Raw genomic sequence first — 25,773 nt, 5'->3', positions numbered from 1 at the left:
CAGGAGAAGATAGAGGAAGAAGATATCAAACAGTATTTAAATTGAGGAGCCTCCCTATATTACCGGATGTAATAAAAGAAATGTTAAACGATAAAATTACTATGACAGAGATGAAGATAAAACAATAAAACCCCGGGACCAGATAAAATTCCCGCACAGTTCTATAAAGAAATACTAAAACCACTAGAGATATTATTATTGGACATAAACAATGAAACATTAGAACAGGCAGAATTACCAAAGACTTGGACTGAGGCATTGATAACACTTACTCCAAAAGATAATACAGATACGCAGCAAATTAAAAACTATAGGCCAATCTCACTGTTGAATTCTGACTACAAAATATTTATGACAATAATGGCCGAAAGAGTTAAAAATATATTAAACGAAATTATTCATTCTGATCAAAATGGGTTTTTGCCCAATAGATATATAAGAAATAATACACGGATTGTAATGAATACACTGGAATTTTATGAGGCTCATCCAGAAAAGCAAGCTGATATTCGTAGATGCTCAAAAAGCCTTTGATAATTTAAATTGGAACTTTCTTATTAATCAATTAAAAATTATGAATTTTGGGGGAAAATTTATGGGAATGATTAGGGCGATATATTCCAACCAATCGGAAAAAATAATAATAAATGGGGAAATAACCGAGGATATTAGTATAACCAAAGGGGTGAGACAGTGGTGTCCCCTATCCCTCCTTCTAGTTATATTATCATTGGAAACACTATTAATACAAATTAGGCAAAACTGGAAAATAAAAGGACTGAAAATTAAACAGGAGGAATACAAAGTACAAGCCTTTGCGGATGATTTGGCTTTTATTATAGAAGAACCTTTAGAGACGGGAACTATATTAGTACAGGAAATTGAAGAATTCGGTAAAGTGGCAGGGCTCAAAATAAGGAAAAAACTAAAATACTAATGAAGAACCTTAGTAATAAGCAAAATGAGGAATTAGAAGAGAAATTGGGGATTCAAATTGTCAAAAAAGTGAAATATTTGGGAATTTGGTTAACAGCGAAATGCTCTTTGATAAAAGAGGATAATTACGATAAATTGATACAACAGATACAAAAAGATCTAGATAATTGGGCAAAATTACAAATATTTTTAATTGGCAGAATTGTGACTATAAAAATGAATATATTACCTAAATTTTTGAATTTCTTCCAAACAATACCAATAAAATTAGGGGGAAATTTATTTGAACAATTAATAGCAAAATTTATTTGGTTGGGGAAAAAATCCCGAATAGAGCTCAAACTTTTACAGGATTCTGGATGTAAAGGAGGTTTTGGTTTCCCTGACTGGGAATTATACTACCAAGCAGCGGCCGTGACATGGCTTAAAGATTGGATCCAACTGAATAAAAGGGTATTAACATTAGAAGGCCACAATCTCCAACTCAGCTGGCACACATTTTTGTGGGAAGGGAAAAACAAAACCCATGTATATTTTCAGACACCTAGTGAGAAATGCTTTGTTAAACATCTGGGGAAAAATTAGGAAAAATCATTATATGAAAGTTCTAATTTGTATGTCAACAATGGAGGTGATAATTTATCCAAATGTATTAGACTTAAATAAGGTGGTGAGGTATTTGGAACTATTAGATGAACAACGAAATTTAAAATCAGATCAGGATTTAAAGAATCAAGGAATAAAGATTGACTGGTGGCCATATCTTCAAATTAGAACAAGATATAAAAAGGATCGGGAACAATATGGCATTTATGGAGAACAATTGGAACTTGACAAAATACTATTAAGAACAGGGGGTAAAATGATCACCAAAATGTATACTTTCTTACTAAGATTTAAAATCGAGCTGAGGATTTTGTGCAGTATCTGCATGACAAGATCGCTCTGATTCGGGAACGCCTGGCCTCTGACTGGGTAAGTCCAGACGGGATGACTGAGGCAGGTCTTGAGAGTGTTAGCTGGGAGGAGTTTGATCCTGTGGCTCCTGAGGACGTGGACAGGATTCTGGGACGGCTGAATGCGACCACATGTTTATTGGACCCGTGTCTCTCCTGGTTGGTGCTGGCTTCCCGGGAGGTTACACGAGGCTGGCTCCAGAGGATTATTAACACTTCCTTGAGCGAGGGTGTCCTGCCGGCCGCCTTGAAAGAGGCGGTGGTGAGGCCCCTCCTGAAGAAGCCCTCTCTGGATCCGGCTGTTTTGGCTAATTATCGTCCAGTCTCCAACCTTCGTTTTATTGCGAAGGTTGTTGAGAGTGTGGTGGCGCGGCAGCTTCCACAGTATCTGGATGAAGCTGTCTGTCTAGATCCGCTCCAGTCCGGTTTCACGCCTGGGCACAGCACGGAAACAGCATTGGTCGCGTTGGTGGATGATCTCTGGAGGGCTCGGGATAGGGGTTGCTCCTCTTTCCTGGTCCTGTTAGATCTCTCAGCGGCTTTTGATACCATCGACCATGGTATCATGTTGTGCCGGTTGGAGGGGTTGGGAGTGGGGGGCACCGTTTTGCGGTGGTTCTCCTCCCACCTCTCTGACCGGTCGCAATCTGTGTTGGCAGGGGGCAGCAGTCAACCCCGAGGCGCCTTGTCTGTGGGGTGCCACAAGGGTCGGTCCTGTCACCCCTTCTGTTCAACATTTATGTGAAGCCGCTGGGTGAGATCATCCGTGGCTTTGGGGTGGAGTTCCATCAGTACGCTGATGATACTCAGCTGTACATCTCCCCCCCAGGCCACCCCATCGATGCCCTTGAAGTGATGTCCCGGTGCCTGGAGGCCGTGCAGGCCTGGATGGGGAGAAACAGGCTCCGACTCAACCCTTCCAAGACCGAGTGGCTGTGGTTTCCGGCGTCCCGATATAGCCAGCTGGTGCCATCGCTGGTTATTGGGGGTAAATCATCGGCCCCCACGGAAAGGGTTCGCAACTTGGGCGTCCTCCTGGATACACGGCTGTCTTTAGAAGAGCATATGACGGCCGTGGCCAGGGGGGCTTTTTATCAGGTCCGCCTGATACGCCAGTTCCGTCCCTTTCTAGATCGGGACTCCCTACGCACGGTCACTCAAGCACTCGTCACTTCCCGTCTGGACTACTGCAATGCTCTCTACATGGGGTGCATCCGGAGGCTCCAGTTGGTCCAGAATGCAGCCACGCAGGGGATTATGGGAGCGACGGGGCGCTCCCATGTAACACCTCTCCTGCACGAGCTGCACTGGCTTCCTGTGGTCTTCAGGGTGCGCTTCAAGGTGTTGGTGACTACCTTTAAAGCGCTCCATGGCTTAGGGCCGGGGTATTTACGAAACCGCCTTCTGCCGCCAATAGCCTCCCACCGGCCAGTATGCTCCCACAGAGAGGGACTCCTCAGGGTGCCTTTGGCCAGACAATGTCGGCTGGCGACCCCCAGGGGGAGAGCCTTCTCTGTGGCGGCACCTGCCCTCTGGAACAACCTGCCCCCAGAGATACGCACGATACCAGACCTCTGGACTTTTCGTCAGGCCCTGAAAACACATCTTTTTCACCTAGCCGGGCTGGCTTGATCCCATCCCTTCGATTTTAATTTGTAATTGGTTTTAACCCGGATTGTTTTAATTGGATAGCCAAATTATTTAATGTTTTTAAATTGCTTTTAAATTTTATATGTTATGTTTTACCATGGCTGTTCACTGCCCTGAGTCCTGTTGGAGAAGGGCGGTATACTTACTTACTTACTTACTTACTTACTTACTTACTAACTAACTAACTAACTAACTAACTAACTAACTAACTAAATAAATAAATAAATAAATAAATAAAAATAAATAAATAAATAAATAAATAAATAAATAAATAAATAAATAAATAAATAATAAACGGAAGAAGAAAATGTGAAGGAGATGATGATAAGTTGGGCTAGAAATTTCGGATACAGTATTGAATTAGACCATTGGGATAAATTATGGGAGAAAAACTATAAATTAACCATGTCAGCTGCCTACAAGGAGAACCTCTATAAAATGTTCTACTGTTGGCATTTACTACCAGCCAGATTGGTCAAGATGTTTTCAAATTGTTCACCCGATTGTTATAGTGTGGCTATAAACAGGGAACTTTCTACTACATGTGGTGGACTTGTCCCAAGGCCAGGGAATATTGGCATAAAATAAGAAAATGGTTGGAAGAAATAACTGAACAAAAAATTGAATTGAAGCCAGAATTATTTCTTTTGGGCATCTTAGATTGGAAAATGAGTAAAAAATCTCAATGTATAATATTACACATATTAATGGCAACCAGAATCATTTTTGCGAAGAATTGGAAACAGGCTGATATCCCTTCAGAACCAATGATAATAAGAAAAATATATGAGTGTGCAGAAATGGATAGGCTGTCTATGGAATTGAAAGAGAGAGAAGAATCTGAGTACTATCAAATTTGGAACAGATGGTATACCTGGCTTGAGAATAGGAGTAAAATTAATGTATAAGATTTATAAAATGTAATATATAAATTATATAATATTAATGATAATATGATCGTAGATATTATTACCCTAACCCTAAAGTAGGTCACAACTAGTGGGGTAAAACCTGCAGGGACACCTTTTTTTTACCTTTTCTCACATCAACTGCTAGAGTACATGGTGGAATCAATGCATTTTTATGTTCTTCATCTAATATATTTATTTAATTCTCATTTTATAACCAGTTTTAAAGCAATTACTGTCTCTGTTCCCTTAATAAGTTTCTTATTTTCGTGTGTAGGCCTTTAACTTTCAACTTTACTATTTTTCTCAATAATTTTTCTTCTGTGCTTAGATTTATAGGTACACCTCAAAAAAAAACACACAAAGTGCATTTCATGTAGTTAGTTTACATAATTTATCATCATCAAACTTTATTTGGTCAAAAACCAACTTGTTACAGTATGTAATTTATAACTTTGTGATTTCATACTAGTTCATTTTCATAATTACATAATTGACGTTTATAGGTCTTTGGTGTCAGTTTACATAATTTGTATAAATAAATTTACATAGATGGCATAAAAGATAAATTATGTAATTATACAAATTACATCTATGTAAATTCAAATATAAAAGATATTTGTATTGAATGTATAAACATTCCCCCATTGTCTATTAAATTAAGATTGAGGACAAGTGTATACAGTCTTGTCCCATTGATCACAGAGTTGAAAAATAAGCTGGTGAAAAAAGTTCTATCTTCAAGCTAAATTATGGGGAAGAGTCCTTTGTAGTTGCTATAAAGCCCTAAAATTGGTAATGTCTTCTTGGAAGGTCTCAAAACCATGTTTCTAGCATTCTGCTATAAAAAAAGGATGCATTTTACTTTCTTTGCATCCATAGTGCCTGGTAGCTAAACTGATTGAAGGTTTATTATTTTAGATGCTCTACAAATTCAGGAAAATATAATTCCTGGATTGTCCATCTGTGTGATACATCCTTACCTACCTTGTATTATAATCCCACTCCTGAGAATGTTGCCCTCCATAAATGCTAAGTGTGACCTCAGAGAACAAAATATTACCCATCCTTGTGTTAATTTTCAAATCTACCTTTATTTCTTGTTTCATTTCTTATGCTTTATTTATAGATTTTCATTTGCAAACATTCTAGGAAGTTTAACAAAAAGCTAACTTTAAATTTCCCAGGCAGTTTAATTCTTTTTGTTTTATTTTGTAACAAGTCTGTTCTGATGTTGGCTCTATTCTGATGTCATTTTTTATATATTGTATTTTTCAAGATTTTTTTACCTTTAAATTGCTTATATCTCTTTTTATTATTGTCGTATTACATAAGAATTCAAAATTAAATTTAAGGGAATTAAACTTAACCCAAAGGTGCTTTTCAAAAGGCAACTAAACTGAATCAGAGTGCAAATGGGAGTGGAACCCTCTTAGGACTACTGAAAGGACTGTATTTTAAACAGGGGATAAGTGATGTCACATCCCTCCCCCTTTGTTGAGAGAGGGCTGTTCATTTTTAATACAGATTTCCTCTTTATAAACAGGAGATAGTGGTTTTGCATCCCTCCCCCTCTATTGAGAGAGGGCTGATCAATTTTAATGACCTCTCTTTCAAACTGCTGGTCCTCTCTGTCCAGAATGTGGACTTTGCTGTCTTCAAAAGAGTGGCCTTTGTCTTTCAGATGCAGATGGACTACTGAAACTTGTCCTGATGGGTTTGTTCTCCTATGTTGTGCCATGCATTTGTGAAGTTGTTGTTTTGTTTCACAGATCTGCACATGTCTCACTGCATTGCACAGCATATACCACATTGCTCAGTTTGTGTTTTATCCTTGGAGTGGACAAGCATCTGCCTTATTCTTGGGTTTAAAGTGTGTACATATGTTGTGTTGAAAATCCTCCTGAGCTTTTCAGATATTCCTGCAACGTATGGAATGACAACGTTGCTTCGTTTGTTGTTTTCTTCTTTCCTTCCATTCCCCACCATTCAGCCAGAACTGAAGAAGCTTCTTGGATGAGAAGCGAAACGTCTTCAAGGAAAAACCCAAGAAAGTCCAGTTGCCTTTTGAAAAGCACCTTTGGGACAACCATGACCTGGATGATTGAGAATCTCCATAGGCAGAATTAAACTTAAGTTAGTAAGAATTTGGGATTAAAGTTTCAAAGCAAATATATCATGGCATGTGGCAAACTTTTAGAACTTTTTTTTAAAATCTGATACTGGAAATAAATAATTCCCTGAAATGTAACTGCAATGATAAAGACTTTAAAAACAAGGGTCTAAAATTGTCACTTCATGCTGTTGAGATGAGCACTATCAAATAAATAAATAAAATTCCATTAAATTAAGATAACTTCGTCATGTAACAGTTTATATTGTAAACTAATTAAGTACTTTAGATTTTCTTAAGAGTATTTTTAAAATTCAATTTTAAATTAAATACTCTGATTTTAAATACTTATGGACAAATCATCAGTGAAACGGTTTACTTCAATTAAGGCTTATTTGAAAATAGAACTGTAACTTACATTAAGACACAGTGATCATTGTAGTTAAGATTAGTATAAACTAACATTTGTAGCAGAATTTTGTGCTGGAAAACGGCAGATTGTATTTTTACACAAAACTTTATAATATTTGTAAAAAATAAACCGTCATCCAGACATTCTGTCACTATTAAGCTCTTTTGAATAGAATGTTTCACTGCTATTTTCATTTTTTGTACATTTTAAAAAATATATGTCATAAAAAACTAATTTCAGTCTTCTAGAGTATTTTTAATAGCAAAATCTATATGTACTTTCTATTTTCACTTTCATATGCTTTGAGGCAAGCAAAGTAATTTTGGAAGTGATAGTATAATAATAATATTGGACCCTCTGAGCCAATGAATAATACTGTATATGAAAATAACATTTAATTTTTTTGAAACGGGCATTTATTTTCTCCCCTTTCCACTTCCTTTTCCAACAGCATTTAAAATAGGATCTTACATTCTAATACCCATTCATGACTCAGGGAGAAGTTAAATTGTAAATGGGAATTGGGATACATAAAATCTATAATTAAAACAGTCTTTATCCAAATTGAACTAGTAAAATCGTCACCAAGTATATTACATTTTAAAGAATATACATGAAATTCATAAAGTAATATCTCAGCAATTTACAGTATCTCTCTATTTAAAACATAGATATATACCTAATGTAACTTTTAATAGATTTTTTTTTCTTTTTTGAAATAAAAGTTAAAATAATATTTGGAGAGGCAAATATCTTAGAAGGCTCCTTTGAAGTGTTAAATATGTTACATGATTGTTTGCATAGAGTCTCAAAGTGCTAATCAAGCTTCCTGCTTAAATGTTTTAATAATAGTGGAACGATTTATTTCAATACTTTATAAAATATATTATTAAATTTCCAATTTTCAGGAATTCTTTGAACATGCAAAAAAGCTCTGGGATGATGAAGGAGTAAAGGCATGCTTTGAGAGATCAAATGAATATCAACTGATTGACTGTGCACAATAGTAAGTACCACTTCTAGGAAAATCCTTTTAAAATTATGTTCTGTGTTTTATTACTGGAAGCCAATGGAAATATGCATAAAGTGTTCCTGTGTCTGGGATTCTGTCTTGAAAGGCAAAAGAAAATAATTTCCATTGTAATTTTGTCTGAATCATTCATTTAACTAAAAAAATCTATTAACCCCCTTTGTTAATAATTACCATTACTGATATAGCAGTATATAAATTGTAATGTGTTTTTGTTTATATAATATAGATTCAGTTTTCAGTTATAACACTGTTCAAAGTCCTTGAGTTTAAATAAGATTGCATATGTAAGTGTAATAGATTTGGTTTATTTTCTTTCAGCTGATTTGAATTTTTTATTTATATAGGAGCTATTTCCTTTTAAATAAGAAAATTAGGCAGTTTGATTTTATTGAATACTGGAAAATATCTAATACAACAGATAAGCTGTAAAATATACTGAAATCTTTTAGAGAGGAAAATAACGAAAAACGTACAATAACATGGTTGCATAAAGATGCACATCCTTAAACTAATACTTTATTGAAGTTTTAGTTTCTCTTGTTGCAGAGATTAAAAACAAATATAAATTTCTCATTAAAAAATAAATTTTCCACAATATTATTGTCGTCACTTCTGTTGTTGCTAATTACTGCAAGATTTATCTGAAGTGGTTTAAATAAGCATAAACTAGTGGTTTATGCTTATTTATGTCTAATTGTAATGGCTAAATAATGGATTGTTTGTCTAGCTGTATGAATACTTTTTAAGATATATTATCCCTTACTGCTAATACTACTGTAAGATACTATACTTTCTTAAAATGTTACGTGCATTAGGATTGTGCTGATTTATAGCTATTGTGAGTACCAGAGATTTCAAATTGCTCACAGTTGCCAAGGATGTTGGCTATTCTTATTTGTTGCTTAACTATTCACTTAACAATCTATAGATGTAAAAGATTAAAATATTAAAAAGATATAAGCATTTTAAAACTTTCCATTTCCCTGCATAATGGTGAAAAACATTATTTTGGCTTGGTTCTACCAATTTTCAGGAACTGTCTTTTTAATTTTGTATGTTTAATATAACCAACAGGGGAAAAGAAAAGATATTCTAGGCCCAGGATTCATCAACTGCTCTAAAACCAGGATAATAGGAATACATCCTAATCAATAGTGGGTTCCACTTACCTTCGCTACCGGTTCGGAACCAGGAGCGTGTGCTGCACTTCTGCGCATGCGCAGAGCATCCATTATGATGTCCAGTCAGGTGGGCGGAGCCTCCCGCCACCACCACTACCGGTTCGCCCAAACCGGGGTGAACCGGTAGAAACCCACCACTGATCCTAATGCAGCTATGCATATACCTCTAGAAATGGCACATCTTTTCTTTTTCCTTTTTTTTCTTATTTAGATTAATTGATACAAATGATCTCTTATTCTGAGAATTTACATTCACCATTGGTCTTGTATCTTCTTCCTTTTTGGAAAGAGGACAAAAGATTCATTCATTTTTCCTTATCTCTTAGTTAGCAACATCTATGGAAATTTTAAGCTATGTACAGATGCTAAGAGGCCAGAAGCCTGTTAAATTATTTAAAAAACTATTGATCCAGAAATCTTGAAGCTTGGCTTTTTATAAATTGTTTTGTTGTGTTTCAAGAAAATGTGCCTGTAACTTTATGTTTGACAAGATTAAATGACATTTGCAAGCAAAGTGTAAGATCCAGTGTTTTTCCACCCCTAAGCACTGCAATTGTGATTAGAAACTCTTTATTACTTTATCCATTGCATTAAAAGACAGAGCTGTGAGAAACATTAATAAGCAGTCTCTTTTTGCATGTAACTGATTTAGTGCTGAACTCTCAAATACCAAAGTGTACACCAAGCAACATTGGCTACTGATTAGATTTGTAGAGGTAGTTGCTAGGCTCTTGTCCATCAAGGTTTTTTGACTAAAAAGAGTTTGACTTTTAGATGATTGAATTTTAAAGAGGGGTTAGCTCCTTTTATTTCTTTATCAATGCTGTTGCTGGATTACTTTTGCAATCTGAAAATAATTTGCATAAAATAGGGTGTATTTGCAGGATTGTATGACCACTACATTCTGCCTAGAAACTGATGATTAGTGCTGGATTGTATACCCAGAAGTGGAATAATAACATTTGAACTACAGTTAGAGGTACTTTTTAAGAAAGCCAAATATGCAACTATTGGAGCTGTCTCATTTTTCTTCCTAAGCAACATGTGCTCAGGCAAAAAGCAACAAAAGAATGTGTAAACTCTCCCAGATAAACCAGAGACAGGAAACCCAACTAAATCTGCTGTTTTATGCTATATTAATAGAATATTTGAAGTCTGAAGGTAACTTTCCACCTTCACTTTTAATTATCTGATCAATTAGGGTAGTAGGTCCTTGGTTAGTTACTTTCTCTGACTGTTAAATGACTGCAGACTCCTGCCTTTCTTATCTGAGAGTTCCCTAAGGAGCATCTCACTCCCACATTACTCAAGGTCTCCATACATTATACTACAGAATGATACATCTAACAATAAGAGATTGTGTTTTGGTCCTATATTCCAATTTCTATCTCATAACTATTTTAGCCTGAACCTTCCTCTGCAGATCCCTTGAGGGTCAGGGACCCTTGAGAACAGATTGATTTTGTTGGAGCAGGAGGGAGGAATTGCTGAAATTATATTTCTCCTTGCACAAAGAGAAGATTGTTCTCAATCGTATAGAAACCTTTATTTCTTAATGGCCTCTGTGAGTCACACTGTTGGGAATCTGCACCTGAGCAGAATTCATGAAAGAAGGAACTCATCTGAACCCAGACCTATTTCCTCCAACAACAACCCTGTGAAGTAGGCTGGGCTGACAAAGAATGACTGATCCAAAGTCACCCAAATGGCTTTTCATGCTTAAGGGAGGAGTAGAACTCATGGTTTCCTGATTTCTAGCCTGGTACCTTAACTGTTAGGCCAAACTGGTTCTTTGTGCTTATTGGATCTCCCCTTCTGCAAAAAAAACTCTTGACTAGGATTAAGGATCTACTTTTGGAAGGAACATTTCTTTTTACTCTAGTCAGATGACAGAGCAACATGCAAAAACTCTATTGTACAAATTTACTATAGTAATCTAGATCCTGAGCCCCAAAACCAGGGATATTATCTTTATATTTGCCCCTTGAAGATATGCCAGTTTACAGCAACTAAACTAAAGAAATTATTTCACTGCACATCTTCCAGATCTTGCCTATTTTTATCATAAAAATGGATTTATTTTATTGGGAACAAAATTCCCTGTTTGAAGACATAATTACCAATTTCTTAGCCCATTTGGTCCAATCATTGTTCATATCTATTGCAAACTCAGCAAGTTTTTTCCTAATGTACCCAGTTTGACATGAGCTTCAGACAGGATATGCTGCAAGGCACTTACCTATCTGAGTGTTCTAATGGCAGTAGGAACTCTGCTGTGGTGAAAGAGAATTTTTCCATTGTTCTCACAAAACTTTGGAATATTTCCTATGTTTGAATGGCTAGCGAGGCAGCCAGAAATGTCCCCACTCTTTCTTTCAAACTTTCCTGAAATATTTATTCTCTATATTTAATTTGATACACTATGTATACTGTATCGCTTCAAGGATAACTCCTTAAAAGGCAACTTTCAACAATGTAATAGAAAGCATCACACAATCTGTAAAAACAACAAAATTATATAAGCAACAGTTCAGCTAAAAGATAATCTCATAAATCATATCAGTACATCCACATTAATATTGATAACAAAAGGCCTGCTAAATAAATATTTTCTAAACAAAGTTGTACCGAGACAGAGATAAATTCTGGATCTCCCAAGGAAGGGGACTCTGTTGTTTTTAACAGCTGCTACAGAAAATATCTCCTTATTAGTTTGTACATCTCTATTTCAATCTTATTAGAAAAATTTTGGGACAAATATATCAAGTTCTCCTGAACACCATTTTATATTCCCAACTCTGAGATAAATAGGGTGAGAACTAATAAGTGGCATGTATGATTTTGAACATAACATTCACCTTGCATAGCATCCTTAAGTATTTAAATTGACCAATAAAAAATAGCAAAATGAATATATGGACTAAATTAAACTCATTATACATAGAAATTCATAAATTGCTTCATTGTTTAATTATTAAATGGTTGGTTGGTTGGTTGCCATCCTGCAATTGAATCACCTTGCTGCTGTCCATCCTCTTCATCTTTTACCTTCCACTTTTGAATTTGTTCCAGTTCCACCCTTAAACAGCTAGATAGTATTTCCAGTATCTGAAAACTAGATGCTATAAAGGCTTTCTACCAACTTTAATATCCTATATCCTTCCCATTTCCATTCAGTTCAAGCCACAGAAAGAGGCACTGCAGGAAAAGGGAAGCTGGTTTATGGGTCCTGCTTTCTTATTTACTCCTCACTTTAAGTACGGTATAAGTTACTTGTACTTTTGAATTGTGCAGAAACAAGGTAGAGGAAAAAAGTTGTGAGACATGCAGAGATCTCCTGTTCCTTGCAATACCCCTTCCTGCTGCTGGGATGGGAAGTAAAGAAAACCAGTCCTTACGCCCTGCAGCAGAAGGGCTAGTCTGCATAGCAACTGCATTAAAACCCTCAAATAGTTTAATTTTATAGCATTCAATGTATTACAATAATACAAAGTTGGTCCTATTTTTATATGCATTCTGAATATAGCAGATAAGAATCAAACAATTTAAGAATCGTTTCAGAAGAGAGACAGAGAGAAAATGTGTTTAAATGTATATTAGAGATATCTTTAATGATTCCTGCTTTTGTGCCATAATCAGCTGCATTGCATCAACTAGCACGAACTAATGTTTACCTTCTAGTATTACAAACAGGGACTTTTTTTTTCTTTCCTTGCATGTGAACATATGCCAGAAATTTTTGCAGTAGGAACATCAGAAAACCAGAATATTCCATGTGAACAGATATGTATTTTAAACTTAATACCGTGGGAGTCTGCTAAATTTGTTTTTTATGTGGCAGTACTGCAGATATAAATCTTAATATTGTTTGCACTAGGACAAGGGTTAATGATTTGACTTGGAAGCCAAAAATATCTCTTTGACTAAAATATGGTTCATATACTACTGTATTTACCTGGCAGGAAGACAACCCTGAATGAAGACAGTTTCTACCAAAACAAATCTATATTACCTTGTCCTTAATAAATCTAAGATTTTCCCATTTCTAAGTTAAAATATTTTAAAAACAAACCCTCATCTTCCTTTCACACAAATACAGTAAATACAGTTAAGAAAACTAACTTTCCTCAAAATCTAGACTGCTTATCAATGACACATTTCACTTCTTATCAGCATAATTTGATCTTCTGGATGAGGTCTTAATTACATTCCTTCAAAACTATTTTTTTATCAGAAAACTCCATAAATATCTTCTATTTGTTACACTCCCATAATTCCCTTTTTTCCCTTTCTTTTTTTCCTCTTACTTCTAACTATATGTCAAGAAATAAAATTCAGGTCAGTTATCCAGTTCCTTATATTAATGCTAAGAATTAAGTCTTGAGGAAAAAATGAAATTTATGCAAGCTTTTGAAAACTATATTTACCCAAGCCTGTGGGAAATTTATAGTTTGGTAATTCTTCGGTCTTGTGTCTGTAAATATTTTGTACATTATCTAATACTTAGGAAATGTCAAGCAACTGATAAATATGTATCAAAATATACGTCTGGCTACTATTTATACTCACATGATTTCTAGCCCTTTTAAGACAAACTGAACACAGTAATCATTTTGGTGCAAAGTATGTTCGTTGCTTAAATAGCTTTAAAATCAGAATACTTTTGACTAATAACTACTAATAACTAATAAAAAGACACGAAACATTGCTCTTGTTATAACAGTTCCTACACTCCTACACATGTGCCATTTAAGGGTTGGAAGTACAGGTATGAAGTATTCAAATGTGAGGTGGCCAAGGATGTGTCAGAGCTGGTCTCACTATACCTACCGGCTGCTTCTTAAAGGAGCCACATGCTTTCCTGGGCTTATGTGATTATTGTGAGGATTCAGGAACATACAAAATTGGGTTAAGGAGGTAGCAACAGAATGCAATCTTGTGTCACCAAGATCTTAAACTCCAAAGTTTCCTAAGCCTGGGCAGCTACCTATGGTAACCCAGAAAAAAACCATGGCTCCTTTAAGAAGCAGCTAACTGAGTGTCTATGCCAGATCTATAAAACATTTTATTGTTTTGGATCTAAATACTACACACCACTTGTATGAATTTGGGGATCCTCCTGGACTTGCAGATACTGCTCAAAGAACAGGAGGTAGCCATGGCCTGGAGAGCCTTTGCACAACTGTGCATTTTTCTCAACAAGAGAGAGGCCCTTCAGACAGTCACTCATGCCCTAGTCATCTCATAATGAACTCTACATGGGGCTGTCTTCTAAGACATCTTGATTCACTTAACAACCATGGTAATTAGCTGAACAAATGCCTCAAAAGACATAAAATCAAGTCATTTGATACCTCTCTTTATGGTTGTCATTTTATTTATTTATTTATTTATTTATTTATTTATTTATTTATTTATTTATTTAAATTTTTATGCCGCCCTTCTCCCGAGGGATTCAGGGTGGTGCACAGCCAACAATAAAACACATATATCCATAAAATTTAAAAAACAGTTTAAAAACATATTAAATAATTTGGCCCCTAATATTATTAAAAATTAAATGGCATAAGTCAAAAATTAAATGGGCATAAGTCAAAGACCACCTGTAATTAAATTCAGTTGCCTACAGAATAAGGTACTGATTTAATAAAAATTGCCTCCCATTTGCATATATCACACATTTTCTCTCTCATGTATATGCCCCCTTTCCCTTTAGAAATGCACACGCTTGCATACTGCTTTGAGCAGAAACAGCCAGTATAAAAAGAAAAAAACAAGCTAAGGATTGGGGTTTAAAGTAATATGAGAGGAGTAGTAAATAAGGAAAGCAATTTAAGCTTGGAAAAAATTAGGGGAAGGGAAGAAAAGAGACAAAAGTTATGTTTAGGTATTACAAAATAGTTGAATTTAACCATGGAAGCAATAGGGATTAGTCATCCCATAAATTGGACGGCAACAGCTAATAGCATTCTTAGATGCTTATTTTCAAAAGCATCTGTGCTATAGTTGTTTGCAGCCATTTGTTCCTTTTCAACAGTAATTATTGGAAGAAAATCCTCATCTTTCTACCAGGTAAATAGGATAATGTCAACCAACTGGCATTTCTAAGTCTGATGTTTATATCTATCTATGAATAAAAATTTATGACTGCCTTCATGGCTGCTCTTAAACTGGTCTTTCAGATGTCTCAGCACTATCTCCCTACATGATCCAAGCACATGCATCATGTTCCTATTTTGTTCAAATTATAAGCAAGAAAAATACAGGGGAGAAGAAGCTGCCTAGAACACTTTCCCCAAATTTAGTAGCCTCACTATTGACTGGGAATTATACAATTTGTAGTCCAACACATTGAACACTCATTTCCTCTGGTTGGGGGAAGACTACAAGCTGTCTTCACTTAATGATAATTGGAATTGGCAATTCTGTCACTAAGCACATGTGGTTGCAAAATGTAACATTATGTGACTGCGCCCCAGTACAACATCATTTGCAGCAGTTCCAGTGCCATCCAGTTCCCATTGACTTTTCTTGACAAAAACCAGCAGTGAAGGTCACAAAAAGTAATCATGTTATCATAGGACATTGCAACCATCATAATTGCAAGCTGGTCAGCAGGCACCCAAATCGTGATCACGTGCCTCCAGGGATGCTGCAATGCCACGACTACTACAAGGATCCATCATAAGTTCCCTTCATTCAGCACGATCCTAACTTCAAACAGTTGCTGAATGAGTAGTCATTCATCCAGAACTACCTGTACTTCAGTACCTCTGCAGTAAGTCCAGAAAAAACAGGCTTTCCTTGTTACAAAATTGGGGGCTGTCCTTGTAGATGTGGCCATATATCAAGAGGAAAATGAGGTGGGGGGGAGAGAGAGAGAGAGGTTCAAAGCATTCAAATTATGATTTAACAGGCTGGGAATTTTGGTGCAGTAAGTAGCACCAATGGGAACTGAGAAAAGGCTCTGAAAATCATGTACTGGGAATATCATGCCTGGGTATGATGATCAACAGCATATTTCGGGGGGGGGGGCACTGCAACTTTTGCATGAAACAAATAATGGGCAGATTTAACAGACATTCATGTGAGGAGGTTGATGTCTTCTAAAAAAATTAAAAATGTATGTAATAGGAAAATAATCCTGTCTGAAGTTGCCTTAAATAGTTTTCACTATTTCCTTATGTCCTTTGCATAGTCCATCTTTTCCTTTTTTTTCAACAATTGAAAATTGTTTTTAATACAGATTTTCTTTCAGCAGAGATTCCACAAGTTCTGGGTGTCCCCACATTTCTAAATAAATAGCTACATAGGTTTGTAGATAGTACCTGCCATCTGTAATCAAGTAATACAAATGACATCAATTTCAAAAGTCAAGGCTATGTACCCTGAGATTTGTATCTCTAGACTATTTAAATATTAAATTTTAATGACCGAATTTCAAAATGATGGTATTTTCTCAATTCATGGAACAAAACTTATGAAATATATAAACTTTGGGTCACTTGCATACATCGGTTTGAAACAAAAAAAAGTTTCAACTAAAACAGATTGATTTTGTTGGAAAGAAAAATCCCTTTAAGGCCTCTATTAACCTTGCCACTCCATGTGAAATGTTTGGAATACTGAATGATTAGAATCATTTGCCCACAGATTATGTCATCTATTATAGCGCATGCAGTATTCTCTGCCCTCTGCAGGCTGTTTCAGTCTTATTGAAAAGGCAGTTAACAAAAGATGCACAGCATTTTAAGCAGATATTTTAAGAGTTTTTCTAGAGGCAAGGTAAATTTTTTTAAAAAAAGATCTGCCACTTAAAACAGGGTGTTGCTTATAAAAATTACTGTTCTTGAGCTGTACATTGTCGTCTATGATTTATATATAAACAAAATCTACAATTGTGCCAAGCTTCAAACTAATTGAGTAAAAATTGTCATTAATATAGCACATTTAAAAGTGCTGGAAATTGATGGATTTATCTCCATTTTTGGAGGATTGTCAAATTTCTCTGAGATATTGAAGAAACTACTGATGTACTTCATTCTAATTTGTCAAGAAAGGTGGTCCAGCTTTAACTATGTGATGTTCTAGACAATAGCTCAGAAACTTCAGTTTTCCTGCCCCATTGAAGCCTGTTTTGTCCTAGCTGGTGGCAGAAAAAGTGCTTTGGGGTTTGCTTTTTCGTTTACACAACATTATTCTTCGAAAGCAATCAAGCAGTTAACATTTTGCAATCCATTTGCATTCAGTCTAAAAAAAGTAGAACAAGGAAGAGGGAAAACATAGAAAACTAAGAAACATCTAGCCCTTACCAAATCCTTCATATTATTATGTAATGAGTTTCATAAGAAAGGATATAGTCACTGCAAGACATAGTTCTGCTGAGAACTTCCTTTTAAAATAATCTGAAGAATCTGAAGATATATTTGATGTATTTACTAGCATTTGAACGTTTTGGTGTATATAACAACAGCTGCCAAAGAAGTAGTTGTTTAATAGTTCTTTTTAAAATTTCTTGAATGTAAAAAAGTTGCTGAGATGTATATAATTTCAGAATCAAGAGTATTCATGTTGAATTCAGTGTGATCATTTTAGAACAAAATAATTTACTATTCTACTCTAGTACTCTAATTTACTACTTTATTCCACATAATGTAACCATTTATTTTATTTTTGAACATAAATTCTATATTGTTATTGAATAAAACAAGTGTGCATCAAAATCAATACTTCTGAGTTGTCTGTCTACATAAGACAACATTTAGAGATAGCTTGTCAAAAAAAGTGTCTGCTGTATTTCCTAGGCAACTTGGCTAAAGATACTTATGAATCTAAAGATAGATTATAATATCAGTAACCAAAAATACATTTCATTCTACTTTTTTAATATTAACAGTATTATTAAATTTGTTTGCCCCATCTTTATATTTGTATGTATGTATGTTTATTTGTATATGTGCATACATACACACACACACACACACACACACACACACACACACACACACACACACACAAAATGTCATCTTGGCACAGGATGTCCCTTTTGTGATAGTTATTTAGTATTTTGGAAATTACTTGAAGGTTTTTGTTTATATTAGTTGTAATACTTATGTTTTTATTTCTGATAATCCGTACTGAAAATTTGCTGTTTAATAGGGAGAAATAAGATTGTAGAGATGAATTTATAGAACTGGGATGAGATATTGAATGAAGAGATGTTTAGTTTTATTTTAAGAGATAGTGGTAAGTTCTTAGTGTTGATTATACTTTCTGGGGATAAAGATGGAAGTTTTCTTTCTTTTTCTGCATTTTTTAATTTTTAATGTATTTATTCTGTATTTGTATAATTTTACTAGTATAATACACTGCTCAAAAAAATAAAGGGAACACAAGCAGAAGACATCCGAGATCTGAATGAATGAAATAGCCTTATTAAATACTTTGTTTGTTACATACAGTAGTTTTGTGTTCCCTTTAGTTGTTTGAGCAGTGTATAAACTACTGTATGTAAAGAACAAAGTATTTAATAAGGCTATTTCATTCATTCAGATCTCGGATGTCTTCTGCTTGTGTTCCCTTTATTTTTTTGAGCAGTATATAATCTTTAAAAAAACATTGGAGAATTTTTCTTGTTAGCACAAAATACAAAGGAATTCCAATATCTGAGGGGCTGCCACAAAGAAGAGGGGGTCAATCTATTCTCCAAAGCATCTGAAGGCAGGAACAGAAGCAATGGATGGAAATTAATCAAGAAGAGAACCAACCTTTCGTATGGAGCCAGCATGCACGCGAGAGAGGGATAGAAGCGAGAAGCAAAAGGACAGGCCCAGTAATGAGGGGCATACAGTCAGCGACCATGGAAACAGTAGCTCACTGATGTGGTTGTGTCCACAATTAAGACTAAAAAGAAGGAAGACAATATGACATGTCATGTTATTCAGCTCATGGCATTGCTGTGCCCTGATTTTCATAGATGTTAAATGTTTTCTGTTAATCGTTCTCATTTCCTCCTCTCCCCTTGAGATGGAAATGGCCAGATGATAAAGATATTTTTTTCTACATCTTGTTCACTTTGAATATTAATATGAATCTATTAGTAGAAGTGGGGGGCATTTGCCTCTCTTTAGGCGATTTAGAAAAAAAGCATGCCACAATTTCTAATGGTGATCTCTGAGCACTGATTGTTCCAGCTATCTTTTAGGAAACCAAGCTTAGCCCTTCTTAAGTTATCAGGTTATGATTTTCTTTCCATGGAGCTTGGTTAGCTTTGTGTATCAGGCAAAACAGTCAGTAAATAAATAATTAACAGGCTACATAAAATTCTGGTTTAAATATGCTTTTACTATCATTCTTTCTAGCCCTTAGTCAATCATATGGTATACCATATGCAATTCATTCACTTGTGCTAATAATGGTATGGCTGCTTTGTCACATAGCTGGTTACTTCCCATGAAGCAGTTTTTAAAAATATACTTCTGGTTCTATTGGTGAAGCTAATTCATGCAGATTGCAATTATATTAGCAAAATAAATAAAACAGTGCAAAAAAGGGCTTGCTATGCTGCTTGAAATATTTAAAGCCATAAACATAAAATTTGAATAGAGAATTCAAGTCTTACTGTTTGCTTGTGTCTATATTTACTTGGAAAGAAGTCCAAAGGACACCCAAGGAATTTTCAAAAAACTTAAGCATGGATCAGTCACTTTTCATATTTTGTTTAGAATCCCAGTTAGTTATAATATACAGATTCAGATTGTGTTTTGCAATTTACTGTCTAAGAGGAAAAAATTTCAGTTGTGTATATTTAAAAACTTCGTAAACTATAATTGCTATTATAACATCAGTATGGTATGCTAAACATATATACAGTTATTTATTTATCTGAAATGCATGTCTTTGAAGTAAAGTGTAATTTATAGAGCATAATTTATACAGTTGTAGAGTATTTACTTTTAAATAATATTTTTACATAACTTATGTAATCAGATCATTTAATTTCACATCCTAAATATTATTTTAATGGATGCATACAAATATTAGTTATATAGATATTAAACTGTATATCAGCATAACAGCCAAATAACTATTGTAAATGTACCTATTTTCCTTTAAGTAATGTTACCCTCACTTGAATAGCTCAGACATGATCAATCAATGTTTTACTTCCCTTTCATAAACATTCTTAAAATTAAAAGAAGAAGAGAACCAACCTTAGAACTAAGGAGAAATTTCCTGACAGTCAATTGAAACAATTTGCCTCCAAAAGTTGTGGGTGCTCCAACACAGGAAGTTTTTAAGGAGAGATTGGACAACCATTTGTCTGAAATGGCATCGGCTTTCCTGTTTGAGCAGAGGGTTGGACTAGGTCACCTCTGGTCCCTTCCAACTCTGTTATTCTGTTGTTGTTTTTAAGGAAAACAGCAGAGGTACATGTGAAGGAGAGTTCCCCTATTGGGAGAGAGGATTAATTTGTATATCTTTCCCATGTAAATTGTTTGAAAATAATGTTTTTCTAGATTTTCTATATTTTATTCAACCCAGAAGCACCTCAGTGCAAAAAAAAAAAAATTGACTACGGATCTAGTTTCTTTCTTTTTGTTTTTGTTTTTGTTTTGTTTTTTTTGTTTCCTGATGCCTTTTTAAAAATAACAGGATGTAGAGATGGGGATTATAAAAATAAAGATTGTCATGCTTGTAATGGGGGAGGGGCTTTCTAACAGCTATAGTCAGCAACAGGATTTCTATGAACCACCCAAGGGGAAAAAAATGGCACAAAGATGTCAAAGAATATTCAGTACCTGCCTGGCTTTCAGTGAAAAGGTGTATTTCATAGCAGAGATCCAGATTGCTGGGCTTTGCAAAAAGGGGTCAGAAAGAGCAGTTAGAGTAGTTGGACATTTTAATTGCTATTGAGTCTCAATGTGGCATGAAGGCTGGTGTTTCTTTGTTAGTGAATTTTTTTCCTAGCATTTTCCCTTCAAGTGCACTATTTGCTTTTAAAAAAAAAAAAATCAACTGAGTATTGGTCCATTGGTTGCAGTAGGAATGAACCAAGCAGTTTATCCAACCCTGAGATCATGGGCTAAAAAAGAGAGACTGGCCAGCTTTCATATCTAAAGCAGGATTAGAATTTACAGTCTCCTTTTTTCTAGCTGATGCTTTAACCACTGGACCAAAGTAGCCATGTTATTATCTAACAAGTGCCCCCTACATACTGTCTAGCCAATGCTCTAAATGTCTTTACTACTCAAAGAAACTGGCATCCCCAATTGTAATTGATTTTCATTTATTCTTCAAATACCTGGATGCTGCAATTTCCCCCCAGCAGCTTGTGAAGTGCTGTTAAATTGTTAATTTGGAAAAATACTAGAGCACTCTTTCCTGCTCAGTGCTCTACTATTCATTAAGTCTTATTATCCATCTTATTGCCATGGTAATAGTTTTTGCATACTTAGGTAAATCAGATTCTGATCTTGCTGGTTCTTACATCTCCTCTAAGGAATTTATCACAGTTCCACTTCCCTGATGGACCTATATATTTTGTGAGAATAATATATTTTTCTAGAATCCCTAGATTAGAAAGTAAGCATGAGCAAAAATCTAATGAGAGTCAATAATTCCTAAAATTTTGTCTGAACAGTGTTTAAAACATTGACTCCCTGGAAGCTATTGATTGGTTGCATCAAAATAGATAATCTGTCAGTGTGAAAAAAAACTCTCCTTAATATAATGTATGACAAGTAAAACTGTATTTTTGTGATTTATTATGTTTGTCCATTATGGCTGCAACTTTATTGCTCTTTATCTATAAAAATATGAATGGAGATGAAACTGCAGTTTTTGATGTTTTCAATGTTGGGTTTTTATGGTTAAAATGTATGTTTTCTTTCAGCTTCCTAGAAAGAATAGACAGTGTCAGTCTGCCTGATTACACACCCACAGATCAGGTGAGTAAAATGGAGTAACAAATGTGAATTAGTATGAGAGTCACCTTTAATAAATTATATGAATTCAAGGAGGCTTAAATTGGGAAATACGTTGAATTCAATAATCTTTTTATTCATTTATCCCAGCCATAGTTTAACAAGTCATATATGTTGTTCTTGTTAAAATTGTTCTTTATGATTCCAGTAGAAAAGGAATTTTGAGAGTAGCTTTGTGAGTCCACAAGGCTTTAACACTTCCCTTATTGTGTGCCAAGTTGTTTTTTTAATTGAGGAAAGGTTTAAGAGGTTTAAGAGGTGGAGTGGAATTTTGGGGTGAAAAAATCACCCCATTCCGTGAACAAAAAGTAAAATAATTCTGCTGGTGCCTGTCACATTATAATTCCGTCTATTATTTAAATAATTGTTCAGAATTATCTTCGACATTATCTGATTTGAATTCATACAGTAGCATGTGCTCACTGCTTTAGTTATATGAAATTGTTGATATACCACATTTCTTTTCAGGCCAAATTTGCTTAATTAAAATGGAAAACTTCACAGGCCCAATTGTTTTTCATTTCTAGGATCTCTTAAGATGCAGGGTTTTGACTTCTGGGATTTTTGAGACAAGATTCCAAGTAGACAAAGTAAATTTTCAGTAAGTACAGTAATAATGATCTTTAATTTGTGCTTTATAAAACAGTGGAAACAATTGAATGCAGGCATAATTAACTTTTTTAATTATGAGGGTTTTTTTAAAAAAATTGCTCATTTATGATATATGAGGTAAGAGATCAATACATATTCATTAGTCAATGCTGCCCAGAATGTTTCTAACATAGGACATTATTTAATATTTGCTAAGTATTTTTGTTTGATATATTGGTCTGTGGACCTTAAATTTAGTATAGAAAATTAGTAAAATACAGAATATTAATATAGAAACTAATATTTCTATTAGTTCATATATAATGAGTTTAAAGAACAAGAATGCATTAGTTGATAGAGCTAATTTAATGGACAACTTTAAAATTTCAAATAAGAAAACTCTTTCATAAATAATATAGTGCACACAGACTATTGTTATTAATATTTCTATTCTTTTGGCTGTAGTAAGTTTTTTCTTACCTAATAATTTTAATAATATCAAAGCTGCCTGTTCGTTTTTGTCTAAAATATTCTCAAGGATAGTCACCTCTACGGATTATATTATTATATACTGTTGCTCATATCATTGTAATAATATTGAATACATTGCAAAAGTTTCTGAAATTGTCACTGAAATTGAAAAGCTCATCCATCCTTCCTTACACAGGAATCCCCCTCTATAAGTTGATTTGCCCAACTCTTTTTATTTAGCTTTGAATATAGCTTTAGAATTGCTGTTACATTTCTACTCAGCCACACTATTCCCCTCTATTTTCATTTGAGCTAATCAACACTAAATAGCCACCTATTATTTAGTCTGCCCTTTCCTAAATTTGACCAAAACGTAGCCCTAGATATGTTTTGGTCAAATGAGACTTAACTAAAGTTTGACAGCAGATACTGAAATGAGACTTAACTAAAGTTTGACAGCAGATATTACAAAACATTGTTCCATTTTGCTTTCATGCAGTATTTATTGCCTTTTCATTTCCATTTGCAAAAGTAAGTGCACATTAGGCAAAAGTGATTTTCTTTGTACATTCACAAAGAAATAATAGTCTCTGGCTTTTCAACAGCATGTTTGATGTAGGTGGACAGAGAGATGAAAGAAGAAAATGGATCCAATGCTTTAATGGTAAGAAATATTTTCACATTCTGTATTTGGTCTGAATGCTTGTTTATTTCTTATTGTAAATATGTATTATTTTTATTTATCGGGGCTTATTGTTTCATCCTTTATAAAATCTCATAATTTTGTTTATATCAGGGGTGAAATGCCCCCAGTTCGGACCGGATTGCCTGATCCGGTAGCGATGGCGGCAGGTAGTTCAGAGAACCAGTAGCAAAAATCCTTCCCCACCCCCCATGCCCAGTTGAGCCGCGCGATCATCAGAGGCTTTTTTTTTCTTTTAAAAGCACTTTTTCTACAATCTCTTTGGCCAAAGAGGTTGTTAAAAAAATGCTTTTAAAAGGCTCTGACAATCCCAGCTGAGTTGCCTGATAGTCAGAGGCTTTTTTTTTCTTTTAAAAGCAAAATGCAAAATGCTTTTAAAAGAAAACAAAAGCCTCTGACGATCAGGCAACTCAGCTGGGATCGTCAGAGCCTTTTAAAAGCATTTTTTTTACAACCTCTTTGGCCAAAAAGGTTGTAGAAAAAATGCTTTTAAAAGAAAACAAAAGCCTCTGACGATCAGGCAACTCAGCTGGGATCGTCAGAGCCTTTTAAAAGCATTTTTTTTACAACCTCTTTGGCCAAAAAGGTTGTAGAAAAAATGCTTTTAAAAGAAAACAAAAGCCTCTGACGATCAGGCAACTCAGCTGGGATCGTCAGAGCCTTTTAAAAGCATTTTTTTTACAACCTCTTCAAAGAGGCTGTAGAAAAAATGCTTTTAAAAGTTAAAAAAAAAAGTTGGCCACGCCCACTCAGTCACATTACCCCCCACCAAGCCACACCCACAGGACCAGTAATAACAAATTTTACATTTCTGGTTTATACGTATAATTTACACTGGTTTATATGTATAATTTACATTGCATTTATCATCATATGTGGGAAGCATAAGTGTTTCTGATTCTTACTCTTTATGTTCTATCTATGGCCGTGATGGTGAACCTACGGCACGCGTGTCACAGGTAGCACACAGAGCCCTCTCTGCGGGCACGCGAGCCATCACCTAGCTCAGCTCCACTGCGCATGTGCAATTGCTTCCCGCTGGCCAGCTGATTTTCGGGTCTGCCCTGCAAGTGGCATGCGTGGAGAGACCTACCTTTCTCCTCACTTTCTGCTGACTGTGCCTTCCCAGATCTCCAGAGATTCCCCTCCCAGCGATGTTCTGGGAGGCGAGGCTTTTTTCCCTCCTCCCCCAGCCGTTTTGAGAGGCAAAGGCTTTTTTTCCTCTTCCCAGCCGTTTTGGAAGCTTCCCCCACCCTTCCTAGCCGTTTTGGGAGGCAAAAGGTTTTTTCCCCCTTCCCAGCCGTTTTGGACGCTTTCTCCCCCACCCCAGCCATTTGGGAAGCTTCCCCCCCCACTCCCAGCCGTTTGGGAAGCTTTCCCCCCCCCCCGCTGTTTTGGGAGGCAAAGGCTTTTTTTCAGTGGTGAAATCTAAAATTTGTTACTACTGGTTCTGTGGGCGTGGCTTGGGGGTAATGTGACTGGGTGGGCATGGCCATTAAAAAAAAACTTTTAAAACCATTTTTTCTACAACCTCTTTGGCGAAGAGGTTGTAAAAAATGCTTTCAAAAGGCTCTGACGATCCCAGCTAAGTTGCCTGATCGGCAGAACCCTCTGACAATCAGGCAACTCAGCTGGGATCGTCAGAGCTTGGATCGTCAGAGGCATTTAAAAGAAAAAAAGTTTTTTTCTTTTAAACAGCTCTGAATATCCAAGCTGAGTTGCCTGATTGGCAGAGGATTTTTTTAAAAAAGCCTGATGATTACGCGGCTCAGCTGGGCATGGGGGTGGGGCAGGGATTTTTGCTACTGGTTCTCCGAACCACCCGCCTCCATC

General features: G+C 35.4%; 1 protein-coding gene across 3 annotated transcripts in view; it reads left to right on the top strand.

Moving 5' to 3' along the window:
• GNAL (G protein subunit alpha L) overlaps positions 1–25,773 on the top strand; it is a 116,807-nt gene that overhangs the window by 72,823 nt on the left and 18,211 nt on the right. For all 3 annotated transcript variants that reach the window (XM_034429432.3, XM_034429433.3, XM_034429431.2), the window contains exons 5-8: positions 7,884–7,981; positions 22,085–22,139; positions 22,703–22,776; positions 23,843–23,901. In XM_034429432.3, the coding sequence (XP_034285323.2) occupies positions 7,884–7,981; positions 22,085–22,139; positions 22,703–22,776; positions 23,843–23,901 (286 nt within the window). The remainder of the gene's footprint in view (positions 1–7,883; positions 7,982–22,084; positions 22,140–22,702; positions 22,777–23,842; positions 23,902–25,773) is intronic.

This window comes from Pantherophis guttatus, chromosome 3 (assembly GCF_059756535.1).
Source record: "Pantherophis guttatus breed Tessera chromosome 3, ASM5975653v1, whole genome shotgun sequence".
Taxonomy (NCBI): domain Eukaryota; kingdom Metazoa; phylum Chordata; class Lepidosauria; order Squamata; family Colubridae; genus Pantherophis; species Pantherophis guttatus.
Note: the sequence above shows the minus strand (reverse complement) of the source record. Positions and strands in the feature narration are given on the sequence as shown.